Source organism: Fundulus heteroclitus, chromosome 22 (genome assembly GCF_011125445.2).
Source record: "Fundulus heteroclitus isolate FHET01 chromosome 22, MU-UCD_Fhet_4.1, whole genome shotgun sequence".
In the NCBI taxonomy this organism is placed as follows: Eukaryota; Metazoa; Chordata; class Actinopteri; order Cyprinodontiformes; family Fundulidae; genus Fundulus; species Fundulus heteroclitus.
This window is the reverse complement of record NC_046382.1, coordinates 1,389,021-1,409,232: the sequence shown is the minus strand read 5'-3', so window position 1 is coordinate 1,409,232 and position 20,212 is coordinate 1,389,021. Positions and strand designations below refer to the sequence as shown.

The 20,212-nt window shown below is 45.3% G+C and overlaps 1 protein-coding gene across 1 annotated transcript; it reads left to right on the top strand.

Moving 5' to 3' along the window:
• Nucleotides 1–622: 622 nt before the first annotated feature.
• Nucleotides 623–20,138, top strand: LOC105924677 (sulfotransferase 6B1). Its single transcript, XM_036126322.1, has 7 exons — nt 623–947; nt 4,661–4,773; nt 6,035–6,124; nt 14,451–14,577; nt 15,205–15,299; nt 15,367–15,523; nt 19,545–20,138. The coding sequence occupies exons 1-7, from the start codon at nt 752–754 to the stop codon at nt 19,670–19,672; spliced, it is 906 nt and encodes a 301-aa protein (XP_035982215.1). The 5' UTR covers nt 623–751; the 3' UTR covers nt 19,673–20,138.
• The last annotated feature ends 74 nt before the right edge of the window (nt 20,139–20,212 follow it).

Genomic DNA, 20,212 nt, shown 5'->3' with positions numbered 1-20,212 from the left:
CTCCTGATGATCAAACATCTCCAGTGGTACCAGAACGTCTGGTTCCACATGGTTCCATCAGAACCCTTCCCTCTGGGACCGCAGGTTCCCTTGTGGGTTCTGGAGGGTCTAGAAGTAGATTGGGAGGCAGAAGTAGAATGGGAGGCAGATGTTTCTGTAACTGGTTTGGTTTCTGGAGGCAGGAAACTTTTCTTTATTCTGGATTTAAACTAAATTTAAACTCCAGCTTGTTTTGCAGCCGGTCGGTGGAACATGGAGATTAGAACCGATCCACGCAGCAGGAACCGTAGACAGAACCCTGGTTTTCCTGAACGAGGCTGGGTTGTAGATGTGTGTGCAGGCACTGGTCTCCCATTTCAGGAAGCAGCAGAATAAACATCTGCGCCACAGGCTGCAGGAAGAGGGGAACGTGTTTCAGTTCAAGTTCCTACCTTGACCTCGTGTTGATCCCCTCTGAGCCGACTGAATGAAAGGGGCGGGGACTGTTTCTGTGGGATGGCTCGGCAGTCGGTTGAACCAGGATCTGCCATCAATCACTCCTCCATGAATCAACAGACTGTCCTGCCTGTGCGTGCAGGGAGGAGGTGCTTCCAGTCTCCTCCTCCTCCTACCAAACCCTCCCTGCTTTTCCCCGTCACTCACAGACCGAGCAGAGAGCAGCTCTTCCTGTTGAGCTTCCAACTTTTCTCCACGGCTCGCAGCGGCTCCTGTGATTTCTGGTTCCTGTGCCGTAACCGTCTCCCTGGGCAGAATGAGCAACAACCCCCTCGCTGCCAGGATGCAGGCCAGGATGGAGAAGGCTAAGCAAATGAGGGACGAGGACAAGCTGTACAGATTCAACGGGGTGTTGTACCCCACCCTCATGTGTCCCGAGGAACATTTAAAGTGCCTGGATGACATCAGGGCCAGAGACGATGACATCATGCTGGTGGCTTATCCCAAATGTGGTAAGGAACACAGAAATGAGCCCTGCATGGTGAAAGGGGCTCCAGGCTGCAGCAGGGCATTCATTTCAATGATAAAACACCAAAAACAGGCAAGACTTAGTAGGATAATCGTGCTTTTAGGTGGAAGTCACCAGTTGGGGTGAACAGCTGAGTTATAGCAACAGTTTGGCTCTGCGTTGCAGAAAGTCTCACTGTAGAAAGCAGCTGTGCAGACGGTTGCTTTGCAGGAAGCAGCTAGACCTCTGAGCTGGCATTGCACTGAGTTGGTAAATAAATAAAAAAGAAGGAGAAGACTGAATGCAGCTGCCACAAAGGAACAGGAACCAAATCAGGCCAGCGGTCAAACTCTGAAGGGCCAAACCAGTCCTGCAGGGCCAGTTGTGGAGCTGCTCTTCAGGTTTCCTGTCAGGGAGTAAATCAATGCAACAAGCAAAACCAGCACTGCAAAAGTGAGTCAAAGTGTCTTGAAATGAGTGTATTTGTCCTTTATTTGATTCTATTTGCCAATGGAAAGAGTATTCTACCCTTAAAATAAGATAATTAGATTTCCTACACTTGAAATAAGACGATGGAGATGAGTTGTTCCTGTTTCAAGTGCAGAAATCTTGTTCCATTGCCAGATCATCTTGCTTACTCAAATCAGGAACAAATACGTTCATTTCAAGAAGATTTGCCGTACTTATAGCTCCCTTTTTGCAGTGAATGGTTTCTCCTGCCTGCACTCTGACCTCTTCCCGCGTTTCTCATGGATGTTTTATGGGAAATGGTTGCAACACTCCTGGGGTAAAACAGGCTGGGTGTGTGGAAGGAACCCCCCCCCCCCCCTTCAACCGTCTAGACAACCAGGAGCATCGCCGCTCCTGAAGCTTCGACCCTGGATGTTCTTAGCGACTAATATTCAGCAGAGATTTAACAGAGATCCTGTTGAAGAAGTACAACAAGGTTTAGGGTAAATAAACTTAAACACATATGAAAAGCATAAATCTAGTTTTAGTTTAAAGGTTGTTTGTATCTCCATATCCCTCCAGAAATAGTAAACTTCAACATGATCAGCTCTTCACATCTAATCTCCAACTCCTGTTGAACTAGGAGCTAAAACAGGCCTGGAACACGCCTACACCATTTAACCTGGAGGATTCCCAGCAACCACCACTGCAAAATTCAACATGGCTGCCCTTTACGTGGGAACCCATGACTGTTGCACTTATGAACTGTTTATTTGTGATTTGGTAGCTTTATACTTCATTAAATCGGTTGATAAATAGTACTGTCCAATCACATTCAGCAAATATTTAGATGCGTCGTTTGGTTGCAGAAAGCTACGCTATTATTGGCTAGCATAGCAGAGTCATTAGCCTGGTGAATGAGCAAAACAAAGAGTAAATCCTGGAGGTTTTCAGGCTGGTGAGAAGGAAATGGAGACAACAGAAGAGCTCCTTTAGTGGTTCCTGTTCTGAGCAGCTGTTTGAGTAACAATGAGAATCTGCAGGGACGGTGCTTTAAAATCTGAGACCACGGTTTGTTGAGGAACCATCAATTATATGTTGGAGTGTTTTAATAAACCCACACCTTCAACTGTTAATGGAAACAAAGAAAACAAAGAATTAAACCCTCAATACCTGAACGAATATTAACTCTGTGGATAAAATGGAAGCTGAATAATCTGAGAGATGCAGAGAAAAGCAGAATCTTTTACTGTCATAGAAACAAACTGTGAATAAATCTCAGCGTTTGCAGAAAATTTTACACAACATGCAGCCACACATGTAAGGCCTTGTTGTCAATAATGAGGGAAACAATGAAATAGTTTAAATTCCTGTTCTGCTTTAATCATAAATATAATACCAAACCCCTTCTTTTAAATCACAGACAGCAGCCCATGGACGTGTCTCTGATTTCACCTGATCTGCTGTTTTATTACACAAAATGTTTTCCGCTTTATGTTTGAGGAATAAAACTTCTCCCTCACTGACAAAATGTAATAAATTGCGTATGGATTAAACAGTTGATGCAGGAAGTTTAAATTTATCTGAAACAAGGAACATATTCAACAAACTGTGAGCAGAACCTGTAAATTATTTAATGACCAATCAAAAATCAAGGAATAAATGTACACGAGGGGTCAATATTTAATTTTTATTCCAGTTTAAATGTTAGTTTGATAAATGAGTGAAACTACCGCTACACCTGCTCAGGACACACCTTGATCCTGTCATTAAGGTGCATTCATTCAGATGATAAAGCATTACCAACCTTTGTTATTAGCCTGTAGGGGAGTTACGTCTCAAAGGTCAGGTGTCCCATTATATGGAGCTAAAACAGCGACAGCATGCAGCGACACGGAAAAGAGATTTGGCTTTGTAAAATCAAACGTTAAAAAATTAAATAATGTAAAATCAAACGTTGACAAATTAAACATTGAAAAAAAGATGTTTTCAGTGTCACTGCAGAGCTCCTTCACCTACCACGTCACTACCTGCTGTCACTAGTTTAGCTCCAAGTCACTACAATCATTATCTGAATAAGCTAATGAAGATACTATTAATGAAACTAATTCCGGTTCTTGTGGTCCAGCAGCAGTTCTTGACCAGAGCTTTCCATAAGTTCACTGCAGGTAGATGCAGGTCTGAGGAGAGAGAAGTTATGAGAACGGATGCACCGTTTTGGGAGAGCGTACGATCTTTTTAAAAAAATGTAAAAACGTTGTTTTCATGTTATCGTGTAGATGGGAGCTGCATCTTTTCTGAAACGATGACGTCGTAGCTCCAGATCTTTCTGTAACCTACATGCGCCTCCCCCCCATGCTGCTGTGTTTACTTCACATGGTTGTCTGCATGTTTCTGAGGCAGCGTCACAGCGCCCCCCCCCCCCCCCCCCAGGGGTCTGGCATACCCACTACAGCGTTTTCAGTGGCGCTGCGTCCTCTCATGCAGACGGACATTTTTCCTTAATTATTTTTGAAGATGTTTGTCTCCCTGTGGGTGAGGCTGAAGAGCAAGCTTCGCTCCATTCCTCTGGATCCTGCAGACCAGTGATGAAAATTAGTCTTTCTAAAAACCTTTAAGTGCCAGGCTGTAATATGTGCCGTTAGAAAACACACAGAGAGCATCTTGTAGCAGAAGCAAAGCGTGACATTCCTGATGTGGCTGCGGCGCGGTCGTTGAATGTGACGTGTTGTTTTCTGTCAAATGTTTACTTTGGAGGCTTTTTGCACGGCAGCCTGCATGAAAAAAACTGACATGCAGACAGATAATCTCCTCTGGAGGAATGCAGGCAGGTGGAGCCTGCAGGGCGTGCTTCCACAGAGGCCTGTTAGGGGGGGATATTCATCTGTGTTCAGGTCTTTACATCCCCTCAGTTCATCCAATGAACAGTCGCGCTGGAAAAGCTAGAAACCCAGTTTTAGGTGACCAGGACAGATTACAGGCAGCCAAAATGAGTCCTAGAGACGGTTTCTTTGAAAAATGTGAGGATAAACTGGAGTATTAGCAGCAGCACCCTCACACATTATTTCTGCTGTTTTTATTATTCTGAGCTACTGAATATATGGCTTAATTTTCTGCCTCTGATGATGTGTTAAGTCATAAATAATCCAGTGAAGAGGAGAATTACCATCTGAAAAAATAACATCCAGCTTCTTTAGCACTAAACCGAGCCGAGGCGAGCGGCTCCTGCTACTTTCATTCATGCTTTATTTCTCTGTGGGCGCGCAGGATTTAACTGGATGGTTGGTGTCATGAGGAAGATGATCGCACAGGCCACCCAGATGGAAAATGAGTCCAAGATGCCCCCCCTGATCGAGTTCTTTGGACCAGAGGTGTTGAAGGTACCGACGTCCTGCGTGGCCTGCAGTCAAACCTTAAATTTAAACAGACGTGTGAGGAAGTTTGAAAGAGAAAAAGCTGGAATGATGGCATTTTATCAGCATTTTATCAGGAGTACGTATCTGCGTGCAGGGCTACTGTGTTTCTTATCAGCGCTGCTGAGAGCGATCTATGCTGGTAACCTGCATGAGAAACCAGACGGCTGTCCTAGCTCAGACTGGGCGTGGCACACAGGGAGGTCAAAGGTCGAGCCGTGCAGATTTACGTCATCAGTAGCAGAAAGAGTCCATCTGTTGTTAAAGTCAATTTTCTTCTGTCACCTAATGTGGAGAAGATGAATTAATATTTGGGAGTCCGGGGTTACGGGTCCGCTGACGCCTGCCTCTGTGCTCGGGGAAGGTGGGTCTTCGGTTCTCCACAATCACTATCAAGCTATTTCTGGATAATCTTCACCTAAACTAGTGCACTTTCACATCTCCCACTGGTGCTGGGTCCCAGGTATTAAGTGTTCACTTATATACAGTAATCTTATAATTTATTTATTTATTTATTTATGTTCTTTCACTTTCTTTTTTCAAATATCACATTACACATGTCAGCTTACATAATAATATATATGATTTAGCAATGGCATCTAGGTGTTATTCGATTGTATCTGTTGCTTTATGTCTGTTGGTTGTGCTGTTCTTTTTGTGTCTCTTTCCAGGTGATGGAGCAGACAAAGAAGGTTTTATCATTCTCTCCCTTTTATCTCCTCTTTCTTTCACCTCTACTCTTTTTTTTCTTTTCTTTCACTTTTTGTTCTTCCTTTACTCTCCCATTGTCATTTCCATATACTTTGAAATTCTACTTGCAGGAATCATAATAAAGCTATTTACAAGCATAAATCAAGTGGAGCACTATGGCGAAAGCTGTTTGCTCCACTTGTAAAAGCAAAATCTGTCGAGCTCTATCTGGCATTGAGACATCAATTCCTATTGCCACATTGCTAGACAGGACACTGGGAAAAAAATAAAATAAAATTGCTGTGAGGTCGTTCCAAACTAATGTTTCTGTCAGATATGATTTAAACCTGCGTGTCCAGAACATCTCAGAAGAATCTCAGCCATCCAGCACCAGATCGGACCTAAACAGTTAGATTAAAGCAAATGTTCTGGCGATAGAAAGGAGAAAACGCAGAATCAGAAGCTGCAGCTCCTGTTTTAAAGGCGCAGAGCTCTCCTGCTGAGACGTATGTTTGTTTCTCCTCCTGGGTTTCATCAGAGCGTGGAACAGGCTCCATCTCCACGGTTGCTGGGGACTCACCTTCATCCAGACAACATGCCCTCCACCTTCAACGAGAAGAAGACAAAGGTAAGACTTGTCTGCAGTGAAAAGAGGAGCTACACACTCCGCCTCTCTGCCTACTCGGACGCTCTTTTCTCTGCTCCCTGCTTGCTTGCATTTTCCTCCCTTTTTATCTCCTTTTTATCTCTTAACCAAAATTACAGAAAGTTGGATTTTTTTCCCCGTGTGGACTATTTTAGTTTTCAGCTAATCCACACAAGATGCCTCTTTACAACAGCCCAGAGGAGGCAGTTCTCAGGAAAAATGCTCTTATGGAAAAAATTCAACATGAAGTGGATATGAAGAAGAACCGCCCGATTCAAAGGATGCCTACCTTCACCACAATGGACTTAGACAAGCTTTTACAGAAGATAGCTGTTATGGAACTGAAAATCTGTCGACTCGAAGTGAATTATGATGTAAACGCCACGCATGGAAATGAAACAACCCTGCCTGGGATTCTGAATGGTGACCACCAGCCAGTGTTGTAGTCAAGTCACTATGCCTCGAGTCCGAGTCCAGGTTCGAGTCTCCAGTGTTCAAGTCCGAGTCAAGTCCAAGTCATAAAAAAAAAATCCAAGTCGAGTCCGAGTCAAGTCCACTACTCATCCGAGTCAAGTCCGAGTCAAGTCACTATTGATCCAAGTTCGTTGTAGGAACATGAACTTGACGTGACGTGTGATGTATGACATGAAGCAGTAACATTCCAATGGCGTTCCGCGAGCGAGCTATTTTTAGAACGTGACGCCATATCATGTGGTACATGTAGGGCAAATATGCATTTTCCTCCACTCTTTCGCTGTAGTTACCCTGGTTTTACTCGGTAAACGACTGCTTTTTCCAAGTCTAAGACGTCTCCTAACCATGGTTTTTAAACATTGTTGTTATGGAACGTGCAACAGCGACTCGAGGTACGCTGATAGGCCGCATATGAAGGATGTTAAAGCCGCAAGCGGCGTCGATCGGCCCTCGCAGCTAAGCGCGCTCCGGCCTATTGGCCACCGCCGCGGCTCCGGCCGGCGGGCGGGGTTCACGCACCGCCGGTCGGCCGGCACCGCAGATGCTGTCACGCATTTTCCTCGCCCGTCCACCGGGCGATTCCCACAAACGCGTTTGGCAGCGTTCCCTCATGACTCGCAAAATATCTGGTGCAGATGCAGCGAGGAGATACAGCCGTTGGATAATGATAATGCATTTGGCCACCGGACCGGACTAAATTGTTCGGCGGGCCGGACAATTTATACCGATTCCTGGACGGTGACTACAAACAGAAAAAAACGGCCGATGACGCCATGAACGCTGAGCAGGAGAAAAACATCGACTTACCTTTCTATCAACTCGGCCCGTTTTCCAGTCTAAGCCCTTGACACTCAAGCCATCGTTTGAGCTGAACGTTGGTATGTTGTTCCACAGTTCTACCAGTAAAATGGGCGCCTGGACATCCTCTTGTGAAAGTTTAACAGCGGAAAAGTCGATCATATCGTATCTGTTGCATGTGTAATGGCTGGTTGCTACGTACGCTCTCACACTGTTTGCCCAACCTTAGCGGCAAGGGGCGTTGCTCATGATATGGTGACGTCACGTGCGCGGTACGCCATTTAGATATTAAAATCATACACCAAACAATATTCTAATGACATATTAAAATTATAGCCTAATGATATAAAAAAAGTCGAGTCTTTTTCTCAATTTCCGAGTCAGAATGATCTGAATGTAGGAGTCCGAGTCCAAGTTCGAGTCATCAGAGCTCAAGTGCAAGTCAAGTCACGAGTCTCTAAATTTAGCTAATGACTCAAACTCGAGTTCGAGTCTCGGACTCGAGTACTACAACACTGCCACCAGCCCAGCGACTCAGCGAACAAACAGTGCCCGGAGGAAAATGAGAATCCCTGGATCACTCTGGCTGCAAGACCAAAGGATCAACGAACCCCGCACCCAGACAAAGAAAACTGGCCGAGACTACAGAGAGATGTCCCAAGACAAATGAAACAACAGCGGGCTGTTCTCAAAACAAATGATAGGAGTAAACCTGCTGGAAATGCTGGAATTCCATTACGAAACAGATTCGCTCCGCTCCAAAATGTGACCAAGGAGGATCACTACAACAATCAGAGGTATGTCAACGATTTTCGTTCTAAGACATCACAGAAAAGACATGCCACAGGGCCAAGGACCCTGATATTATGCAATGGATCTGTAAGGGGGATTAAACATTTCTGTAACAAGAAAAACACAGAGGTGTTGATTTATAACCCTTCGAACTTTGGCCTGGTGTCTGAAATATCAGACAACCTTCAGAGGATCTTGAAAGATCGCCCGACCTTGGAAAAACTCATAATACAAGCTGAAGCCCTGGGCGACGTCACCCGGATAAGAAAATCAGAAGTATTAAAAGAGGATTATATTCGTTTGTTGAACCTAGTTCATGGCCTTAATGTCAAGGTGTTTCTTAGCGGGCCTCATGCGCCCGTTAACTGTGGAGACGAGATTTTTTCCAGAATTCTGATGCTAAACAAATGGCTGGAAAAAACATGCAAACAAACAACTGTAACCTTCATAGACAACTTTAACATCTTCTGGGAAAGAAGACATCTGTTTAGCAGCAATGGCTTCTCTCTAAATAGGTCAGGTGCAAAACGGCTGATTTCAAACATCTTCTATTCTGTGAACCATACGCCATCAGCTTTGTCCCAAAACAAAGTACATCCAGTGCCAAAACAAATGATAAGCCCAGTGCAGCCCGAACAAGCCAAGATAAAGATGGCCAGAAAGATGACACCGAATGAGGTGTTGTCAGAGCTACAGGACGATTCATCCCAGATCTCAGCAGGACAAAGAGAGGACCAAGAACCTCCATTGTCACGAACACCAGTCCAGACTTCACCCGCCTCCCCTTCTTCTCCACAAAGCCCAGAGGTTCCTTTTCTGGAATTTTCTCCCAACATGAACAAAGTATTTAAGATTGGGCTACAGATGACATTCTCTCCACATAGCCACAGCTCTGTGACTAAATCAGCATCTTCCAAAGGCCGCAGAGCCCCAGATCCTCCTCTATGTATCACGGAACATGCCTTTCCTCAAGACCTTCAGATTACTTCGCTGTGATACACAGCCGGCCCTCGCTGCACGTTTATCAGACATGACAGTTTCCAGAACCAGCTTGGGTCTTTTGCCGGGGATTATGGAATATCTGTGATGATACGTGGCAGAAAAAAGAAAAACAATTCAATTCAATTCAATTCAATTTTATTTAGATATAGCGCCAAATCATGAAACATGTCATCTCAAGGCACTTTACAAAATCAAGTTCAATCATATTATACAGATTGGGTCAGATTATACAGATTGGTCAAAAATGTCCTATATAAGGAAACCAGTTGATTGCATCAAAGTCCCGACAAGCAGCATTCACTCCTGGGGAACCGTAGAGCCACAGGGACAGTCGTCTGCATTGTACATGGCTTTGCTGCAATCCCTCATACTGAGCAAGCATGAAGCGACAGTGGGAAGAAAAACTCCCCATTAACGGGAAGGAAAACCTCCGGCAGAACCGGGCTCAGTATGAACGGTCATCTGCCTCGACCCACTGGGGTTACAGAAGACAGAGCAGAGACACAACAAGAGAGACAAAAAGGCACAGAAGCACACATTGATCTAGTAATCTGTTCTACATTAGATGGTAGTAGCGGGTGAGCCGTCTTCCCTGGATGATGTCACAGTTAACAGAACGCCAGACCAGGTGTACCTACTATGAAGAAAAAGAGAGAGAGCAAAAACTTAAAAGCTGAAATGACGACAGTCATTTCAATGTAATACAATGCAAAACTGGAGAACAGTAGACTGAAGAACAGTAGAAATCAGTAGAGTGAGAAAATTAGACCCTGATGTCCTCCAGTAGCCTAGGTCTATCACAGCACAACTATAGAGATAGCTCAGGGTAACATGAGCCACTATAACTATAAGCTTTGTCAAAAAGGAAAGTTTTAAGATTAGTCTTAAAAGTAGATAGGGTGTCTGCCTCACGGACCAAAACTGGGAGTTGGTTCCACAGGAGAGGAGCCTAATAGCTAAAGGATCTGCCTCCCATTCTACTTTTAGAGACTCTAGGAACCACCAGCAGACCTGCAGTCTGAGAGCGAAGTGCTCTGTTAGGAACATACGGGGTAATCAGAGCTCTGATATATGATGGAGCTTGATTATTAAGGGCTTTATACGTTAGAAGGAGAATTTTAAATTCTATTCTTGATTTAACAGGAAGCCAATGAAGGGAAGCTAAAATTGGAGAAATATGATCCCTCTTGTTGATTTTCATCAGAACTCTTGCTGCAGCATTTTGGATCAGCTGAAGGCTTTGAACTGCATTTTGTGGACTTCCTGATGGTAAAGAATTACAATAGTCCAGCCTTGAAGTAACAAATGCATGGACTAGTTTTTCTGCATCACCCCTGGACAGAATGTTTCTAATTTTGGTAATATTCCGGAGGTGAAAAAAGGAAACTCTGGAAACCTGTTTAATATGGGATTTAAATGACATGTCTTGGTCGAAAACAACACCAAGATTTTTAACTTTATTACCAGAGGCCAAGTTAATGCCATCCAGATTAAGTGATTGATTAAGAACTTTATTTTTTCAAGACTCTGGCCCAAAGATTACAACTTCTGTCTTGTCAGAATTTAAATGCAGGAAATTTAAAGTCATCCAGCTTTTGATGTCATCAAGACATGACTGCAGTCGAAGTAACTGACTGGATTCATCAGGATTTATGGATAAATATAGCTGAGTGTCATCAGCATAACAGTGGAAATTAATCCCATGCTGTCTGATAATTTTGCCAATCAGAAGCATATATATAGTAAATAGAATTGGTCCAAGGACTGAACCCTGTGGTACTCCACAAGTGACCCTAGAGTTTGAGGAAGATTTATTATTAACATGAACAAACTGGAATCTGTCCAACAGATAAGATTTAAACCAGCCTAATGCTTTTCCCTTAATCCCTACAGTATGCTCAAGTCTTTGTAGGAGAATATTGTGATCAACTGTATCAAATGCAGCACTGAGATCTAACAGGACAAGTATAGACACAAGTCCATTATCTGAGGCCACAAAAGGATAAACAGGAACAAATACTTGAAAGTCATAAACTGTCAAATGCAACCTGCCACAGAGACATCATCAACCACCAAATCATATAAACTAGGTTTATTAAACATTAGATCTCTGTCAGGAAAATCCCTTTTAATTAATGATTTTATTATTGACAACAATCTTGATGTTATGTTTTTAACAGAAACATGGTTACATGAATCTAATGAAGAAGTTATACTGATGGAGTCAACACCTCCAAACTACAATTTTCTTTGTGAGAGCAGACAGCAAAGGAAAGGTGGAGGAGTAGCAACATTGTTTAATGATTCACTAAAATGTAAAAAGGTGATTTTGGGAAGATTTGACTCTTTTGAACATTTGGCTCTCAAGGTAAAGAGCCCGGTACGAACTATGTTTCTGAATGTTTACAGGCCACATCAAACTTTTTAAAGGATTTTAGTGACCTGCTGTCTGTGATATGTGTTGATTATGACTGTTTAATTATTGTGGGAGAATTCAACTTTCACGTCGATAACCCTGAAGACAGAAGTGCAAAAGAACTGTGTGACACACTTAGAAACTTTGGTTTAACTCAGAATGTTAAACAGCCAACACACAAGCAGGGACATATTTTAGACTTGATCATCACTAAAGGTCTAAACATTTCACAGGTCAATGTAACTGATGTTGCCCTATCTGATCACTTCTCCGTTACCTTTGAATGTATCATTACCAGTGACTCATTTAGCCAAAGGGACATCGTAAGAAAACGCACCTTTAAGGACAATGCCACAGAAAATTTTATTCAAGCTTACTCTGCTACTTCAACCTTGGGCTGCAACTCAGTAGATGAGCTAGTAGATAACTTTCAGTCTAAAGTCTCAGACATCATTGACTGCATTGCTCCAGTTAAAGTGAAGGTTTTTTCCGTGAAGAAAAAATCTCCTTGGAGAAATGCTCCAGCAGTTAGAAGTGAAAAAAGGGAATGTCGCAAAGCTGAACGCAGGTGGAGAAAAAATAGACTCCAGGTTCACTATGACATCTATAAAGAGAGACTTTACAGATATAACTTACAACTGAAAAATGCAAGAGAATCTTTCTTCTCTGAGATCATCAAGAAAAACATTAATAATGCTCGTGTCTTATTTTCCACAGTCGACAGGTTAACAAATCCTCCTGTGTCCGTGGCTTCAGAACTCCACTCCACCAGGGCCTTCAATGAATTTGCTAACTTCTTTACTGAAAAAATCCAAAAGATTAGAGGACCTGTTTGTACATCCATACTAAGTTCAGTACCAAAGTTGTCTCCTACCAGAATTGATTTTGACCAAATGTCCCAATTCAGCCAAATAAACTCCAAAGGCTTAGAGCAGATCATTCAGCAGTTAAGTTCCTCCTCATGCTGTCTTGATGCTCTACCTACAGTTTTCCTTAAGAAAGTTTTACCTGTCATAGCGTCTGATTTGACCCAGATAATAAACACGTCCCGTCTGCCAGGAGTTTTCCCCCAGTCCCTAAAAACAGCAATTATCAAACCACTGCTGAAAAAGAACAATTTAGACAAACTTCTACTCCAGAACGTCAGGCCCATCTCAAACCTCCCCTTTATCAGTAAGATTATTGAAAAAGCTGTATTTCAACAATTAAACACCTTCTTAACAACGACTAGCCGCTTTGACGTATTCCAGTCAGGTTTCCTCACCACAGTACAGATACCGCCCTTATCAAGGTGTTTAATGACATCCGTATAAATACAGACTGTGGAAGAACCACCGTGCTGGTTCTATTGGACCTTAGTGCAGCATTTGATACTGTCGATCACTCCATTCTGTTAGAATGTCTGGAGAACTGGGTCGGCCTCTCTGGTACAGCTCTCCACTGGTTTAAATCCTTCTTAAAGGACAGGGACTTTTTTGTATCAGTAGGTAACTTTACATCAATGATGACAAAAATCACATGTGGGGTTCCCCAAGGTTCCATCCTGGGTCCCCTCCTCTTCAATATCTACATGCTCCCTCTAGCTCAGATCATAAAAAATAACAACATCAGCTACCATAACTATGCAGACGACACACAGCTCTACATCACCATGTCACCAGGTGACTACGAACCAGTTCAGGCACTGAGTAAATGCCTAGAAGAAATCAATACGTGGATGTTCCTAAATTTTCTTCAATTGAATAAAAACAAAACTGAGGTAATAATATTTGGACCAATAGAGGAAAGATCAAAAGTTAGCACACAGCTTCAGTCGCTTCAGCTAAAAACCACCAATCAGGCCCGAAATCTGGGTGTAGTGATGGACTCAGACCTGAACCTTCAAAAGCATCTAAAGACAATTACAAGGTTGGCTTTCTATCACCTGAGGAACATTTCTAGGATTAAAGGACTGATGTCTCAGCAGGATCTGGAAAAACTAATCCATGCGTTTATATTTAGTAGAATTGATTACTGCAACGGTGTTTTCACAGGTCTGCCTAAAAAGTGGGTCAGACAGCTGCAGCTGATCCAGAACGCTGCTGCCTGCGTCCTCACTAAGACTAAGAAAGTAGAGCACATAACCCCAGTTCTAAAGTCCTTACACTGGCTCCCTGTATCTCAGAGAATAGACTTTAAAATACTTCTGTTATTCTATAAATCCCTAAATGGCTTAGCACCTAAATCCATCACAGACTTGTTATCAGGGCATCAACCCTCCAGACCACTAAGGTCCTCTGGCTCCAGCCTAGTCTGCATACCTAGAACCAGAACCAAACATGGAGAAGCAGCATTTAGTTCCTATGCTCCACTTATCTGGAAGAAACTTCCAGAAAACTGTAAAAGTGCTGAAAGCCTGAGGTCCTTTAAATCAAGATAAAAACACATCTGTTTAAAATTGCCTTTGACTGTTCTAGTTAAACAGTTTTACTGTTTTTAATGTTCTTTTTTGTTACTACATTCTATCCCTACTTGCTTTTATTCTATTTTCTATCTACATTTTATTATTTTGCTATATCTTAATCATGTAAAGCACTTTGTATTGTCTTGTACTGAATTGTGCTATATGAATAAATTTGCCTTGTCTTGCCTTGCATTTTATCACTCAGAAATACTTTCTAAACAGGTTAAGTTCAGTTCCTTGTGGTCATTCTAAGATGACCATAAGGAACTGAATTTATGGAGACTTTGTTTTCCAGGTGAAAAGAGCCTGAAGGTTTAGCTGGAGACGGCCTTGTAATCCTGAGGTTGAGAGAAAGCCGTTTTAACGAGCTGTTTCTCCCCCAGATGGTGGTGGTCTTCAGGAACCCGAAGGACACGCTGGTCTCCTACTATCATTTCTGCAACAACAACCCGGTTCTGCCGTCCGTCGGCTCCTGGGATGCTTTCTTCTCCCAGTTCATGAAAGGAGACGGTGAGGGAAGGCGGCGGCTCAGGGCGGGGCAGCGCTGTGGGGCGCTACGCTAAAACAGCCGTGTTGACTTTACACCCACCACAGGTTCACTTTCAATAACGGAGAGGTTTTCTTGGAGTAGTCAAAAAACTGGAGCCTGAAACTCTTAAGTTTCAGTGGATATTAGGAAGTAGAGGATATTAGGGTGATTTAAAAAAGGTTTAGGTACATGCAGAAATACCCTGTGAACCTCTCCAGATGATTCTCAGCCCCTGGTTTTGTACTCAATGTGTTTCCATGTTAATTAAAGAGCTAAATGATTGACTTTGCAGTTTCTGATTCTCAGTTTGGACTTCCACACCTGCTCTCTGCTGTGTTTATGACCTGAAAGGTGCCATAAACTGCAGATAAAGCTGAGTCAGCAGGGTCACTGTGGAGGTCTTTACTCAGTCCTGGCTCAGTTTATGGCATTAGGCACAGAAAAGCATAATCAGCTGCTCCTTTGGAAGCTTTTTATTCAGGTTATGTTGAACAAGCCCTGATAATACAGCTGGCTGCCAGCTACAGGTTACTTGATGTCAGAGAACATATTTAGTGCTTTATGGTCTCCATGTTTCATGGACAGTTATGGTGGATATGTGTCTGCAGTGGCCTGGGGCTCGTACTTTGACCACGCCTTAGCCTGGAACAAGAAGATGGACGACCCAAACGTCCTGGTGGTCACCTATGAAGACCTGAAACAGGTAGAGCCCTCTGATCGGCGGGCTGAATCTGTGAGGCGGTTGACGGATTGGCTTTTCTGTGCCGTAGGACCTCAGCGCAGGCATCCACCAGATCTCCAGCTTCCTCGGCTTCAGCCTGACGGACGCTCAGGTGCAGCAGATCGCAGCGGCGAGCACCTTCAGCGCCATGAAGGAGAGCGCGGCTAACTCGCACGGCAACATGGGGAACGTCATCTTCAGGAAAGGTGAACGACGCTTAGAAATCGTTTCTTTACCCTCCAGAACCGACTTCCATGATCAGAAATGTCCTCTTTATCTATCAGTCAACTTTGAACAAGACTTCTGGGCTCAGATATGTCTAAGAACCTTCAAATTGACTAGTAACACCAACTTACAACTAATACAATACAAAATCCTTCACAGAGTACACTACACAGGACAAAGATTATTCAAGATGGGTCTGGCACAATCTAATATCTGTCCTCACTGCATAGGCAATCATCCTGATAATTATTTTCATGCGTTATGGTTATGCACACCAGTCCAGAGGTTCTGGACACAGATATGTAAGGACTTATCAAAGTGCTTGAGCTGTAAAATTACACCATCCCCATCAGTTTGCTTGCTTGGTAATTTTGAGGAAAGCCCTCTGGGGAATAAAATAGTTTACATGGTTTTCACTGCACTATGTATCGCAAAGAAAACTATCCTCATGAATTGGAAAAGTAAGGAGAATCTCAGTATCAATCAATATAGAGATCTTTTGTTGGATCATATTAATCTTGAGACAGCATCTGCATCCACATCTGTTCGATCTCTTTGGGCTCCTTTGATTAGCACTATCACTTAGTGGAATGGGGGGCGGTGGGTTGCTTCCTGCAGGGCGCAGTGGCTGGGTGGAGGGGTTCCTGGGACTCTGGGGGCACTTGGAGTGGGGCGCTTGGTGGGTCTGACTCCAGGGTCTGTTGCCCCCATATGGGAGGAGCTTGGGAGGCCTACGGGTGGCCCACAGCACCGCTTGCGGCGCTCTTGGGGAGCTATGCGGGGACGGACGCGGGTTACTGACCTGGTAGCTGTGCTGTCGCTGGGTGGGTCCTGGGTGGGTCTGGGGGCCTGGGGTCCCTGGGGCGCGCCGCCCTCGGGCGGGGGCCCCGGCGGGGCCTCGGGGGTTCCGGTTCCGGGGGGTGTGCCGCTTGGGGTCTGGGCCGGCGGGCGCCCGGGTGTCCGCCCCTGCACGGGGCCTCTGGTGCGCTGGGGGTCCTCAGGGCCTGTTGAGCTGGTAGGGGGGCATGGTCATTAACATCTCAGGGCAAATGCTCTTCCCCTTCTTTGGGTTGGCATTCTGCTAGTGGGGGGAGGGGAGGGAGGGGGAGTAGTGACTTACCCAGCCTGGATGTCTAGTGTCGAATGTATGGTGAGATGTTTGAATGTTAGTGTTGGGGAGGGTTTAAATCTACGGGTGGTGTGGGGGGGTGGGGGGGGGGTTTGGTGGACGTTCTGGTGGGCTTGTGTCCGGCCCCCTGTCCCGGTCCTGGTCCGTGTGGTCTCCCGGTGCGGGTCTCACCTGGGGGGTGGGGTTTGGGATGGCTCTTGCGGGCTGGCTGGCCAGGGTCCCCCATCTTATTAATTAATTTATTTAATTATATATTATTATTATTATTATTATTATTATTATTAATAATTTTATTTTATTTTTTTTTATTTTTTTGGGGGGGGGGGGGGTTAAATACAGTTGGCATGGGGGGTGGGCTGGGGGAGGTAGAGGTGTTGGTCCTGGTGGGTGGTTGGCTGGCGGGCCCTGCGGCCCTCTCCCCAGCCCCCGGGCTATGGTGGTGCCGCTGGAGGGGCCCCTTTCTCCGGGTGGGGCTTTCGGGGAGCGGGGGTGCCTATTGGAGTCAGTAGGGGAGCTGGCTCCCTGGGTTGGCTCCCCAGTCCTTTGCTCCCCATCCCCGGACTCCTCCCTCTGCCTGCTCCATCACGCCGCCACACATGTAGGTCCTTGGGGAGAGGGCGTTACTGGAGGTTGCCACCTTTTGGTGACGTCCCTCTCCCCAATTTTATCATGCATTTTAGACACTTTCACTCCAAACATTTTCACAACGCACATCCATGTAGGCCACGATATGGGGGGGGGGGGGGTGGGGGGAAGACGTCTGGGGGGGGGCTTATGTTGTGTGAGCCTCGCCCCGGGCGGCTCCCTTCACCCCCTCTCGCATTTAGACATTGAGGGTTCTTCTGGGTAGTTGCTTGGAGGGGGGGCGCTGGCACCAGCTCCCTTCCGGAGGGGGGGTGGGCTGTGCCGTGCACCCCCTTCGGTGCTCCCAGTTTTAAACACACCTGAGAACAACATGCAACAACACAACATCTGAGCGGGCGTAGGGAGGATCGGGGGTCTTTTGCACACCCCCGATCTCCGATCGCAGCACGGAGTCTGGGGCCTGGAGGAGGTGCGGGCCACTGGGTACGGGGTCTTGGCGGGGGGCTGTTGCGGCTGGCCGGCGGCTTACCGGATCTGGGGCTGGCGCCTCTGCTCTCCCCAGGAAAGGATGGGGGGCAGGGGTGGCTAGGGTAAGGTCGGGGTGGGAGGGGGTTTATTAGGTATATAGTGGGTGATGGGGGGCTCTGGTCGGATGGCCCGTACGGGTCGTGTCGGCCCCCCCTCTTTGGGGGGCCTGGTCCGGGGGGCGCCTGGTCAGGGGGCGGGGCCGGGGGTCGGGCACAGGCAGACGTATTGTTGAATTGTGGTGACCCCCCCCCCCCCCACTTGGGATTTTTGGATGTGAATGCTATGTGGGAATGTGTGTAAAGCGTCCTTTTTTTTAATTTATTTTTTATTTTTTTTTATTTTATTTATTTATTTAGTTTTTTGGTGTCTGTGTGTGGCGAGTGGGGCACAAGGGAGGGATGGTGTGAATGAGTGTTTTCTTTTTTTTTTTTTTTTTTCCAGGTTTGGGTTCGGTCCGCTCCCTCTCCCAAGATCATCTCAAGTCTCCGCTAGGTGCGGAGCCCATCCCCCCACGTCCTGCCCTCCTCCGCTGCATTGGCGGGCGCCTTGACCCTCTGGCGCGTTGACGGTCCTCGGGTTTGGGGCGGGTTCCCGGGTGAAGCCGGCCCATTCCCGGCGGTGGCTTCGCGGGGCCTGGCCCCCCGGGGAGCGGCCGGGGCCCCTGCCGCGGGGGCGGGGCGCCCCTGGGGCCTCTGGCCCCCAGGGCCCATGGCCAGGACCACTTCAGCGCGGCCGGCTGCCGGCGGAGCCCACGGGCTCGTCTCCGCGGCTCTTGAGGGCGTCTGCATTGCGGTGGCTGGGGGATTTCCTCGGGGTCGTCTCTCCTCTTTCCTCAGGGGGGGGTTGCAGATTTCCTGTGAAGGCCCCTCTCGGGCGCACTGCTTTGGGGGCCCCTTTGGGAGTCCGGGGTTATGGGTTCCCTGACCCCTGCCTCTGTGCTCGGGGAAGGTGGGTCTTCGGTTCTCCACAATCACTATCAAGCCATTTCCTTCTGGATAATTTTCACCTAAACTAGTGCACTCTCACAATCTCCCACAGGTGCTGGGTCCCAGGTATTAAATGTTCACTTATATATAGAAAGGCTATAATTTATTTACTTTCTTTTACTTTTTTTTTTTAGGTATCACATTACACATGTCAGCTTAAATAATTATACATATGATTTAGCAATGGTATCAAGATGTTACACGATTGTATCTGTTGCTTTATGTCTGTTGGTTGTGCTGTTCTTTTTGTGTCTCTTTCCAGGTGATGGAGCAGACAGAGGAAGTTTTATCATTCTCTTCCTTTTATCTCTTCTTTCTTTCACCTCTTCTTTCTCTTTTTTTTCTCTTCTTGTTTTTCTTTTACTCTCCTACTTTCCCATTGTAGTGTCCATATAATTTGAAATTCTCCCTGCAGGAATCACAATAAAGCTATTTACACGCACAAATCAAGCGGAGCATTATGGCGAAAGCTGTTTGCTCCGCTTGTGAAAGTAAAATCTGTCGAGCTCTATTTGGCATTAAGATATCAATTTTTATTGCCACATTGCTAGACAGGACACTGGGGAAAAAAAAAAAAAAAAAAAAAAAAAAAAAAAAAAAAAGAAATGTCCTCTTTACCCTTCAGAATGATTCCAACCATGTGAGTTTATTACATTCATCAGTTTGTCAGTCCTTAAACATGGCGATCCTATTTAAAAAGGAAGTCAGAACAGATTAAAGGGGCTTGTTAATTCAGGATCAAGTTTTATTATTTATTCTGTCCTCTTTGTGCAGGTGAGGTTGGAGACTGGAAGAACCATTTTACCACAGAACAGAGTGGAGAGATGGACGAAGCTTTCAACAAGCAGCTGGCAGGAACGAAGCTGGGGGAGAAACTGGACTACCAGCGTAACTGTCAGTAGCAGAAAAGAGACGAGAAGAGGAGCGATGAGAGGGGAGCGATGGAGACGCAGCGCTGCAGGGACCTCAGGAGGATCAGGACACAACTACCTTCAACCTGAAGCTGTATGCAGCGCCTGACAGACCGCACTCAGGGCAAACCCGCCACAGCTCCACGGACTAAGGGGAAATAGGAGAAAAAGGGAAACTTCAGATTTTTATCTGATCAAAAGCAAGAAAATCGGGTTTAGGGTTGGTGGTTTGAAGCCATTTAAGCAGCTGATTATGATCGACTGAAAGAAATTCTATAAATAATGTGCACAATGTTAAAATAGATAATCAATTAATCATAATTCATTTTGTCCATCATGTTTTAAATTCTAATCCATAATGTTTTGTTGAATATTATTTTCCTTGTATTGTTCTTAATTTTCATGTTTCCAGGGTAAATACCCATTATAAAAACATTAATTAAACATTTAAATCATGGTGGTTCCTCTGAACACTGTTTTAAGGACAGATAAAATGGGATTGACTTTTTAAGTGTCTGTAAATTTTCTGTT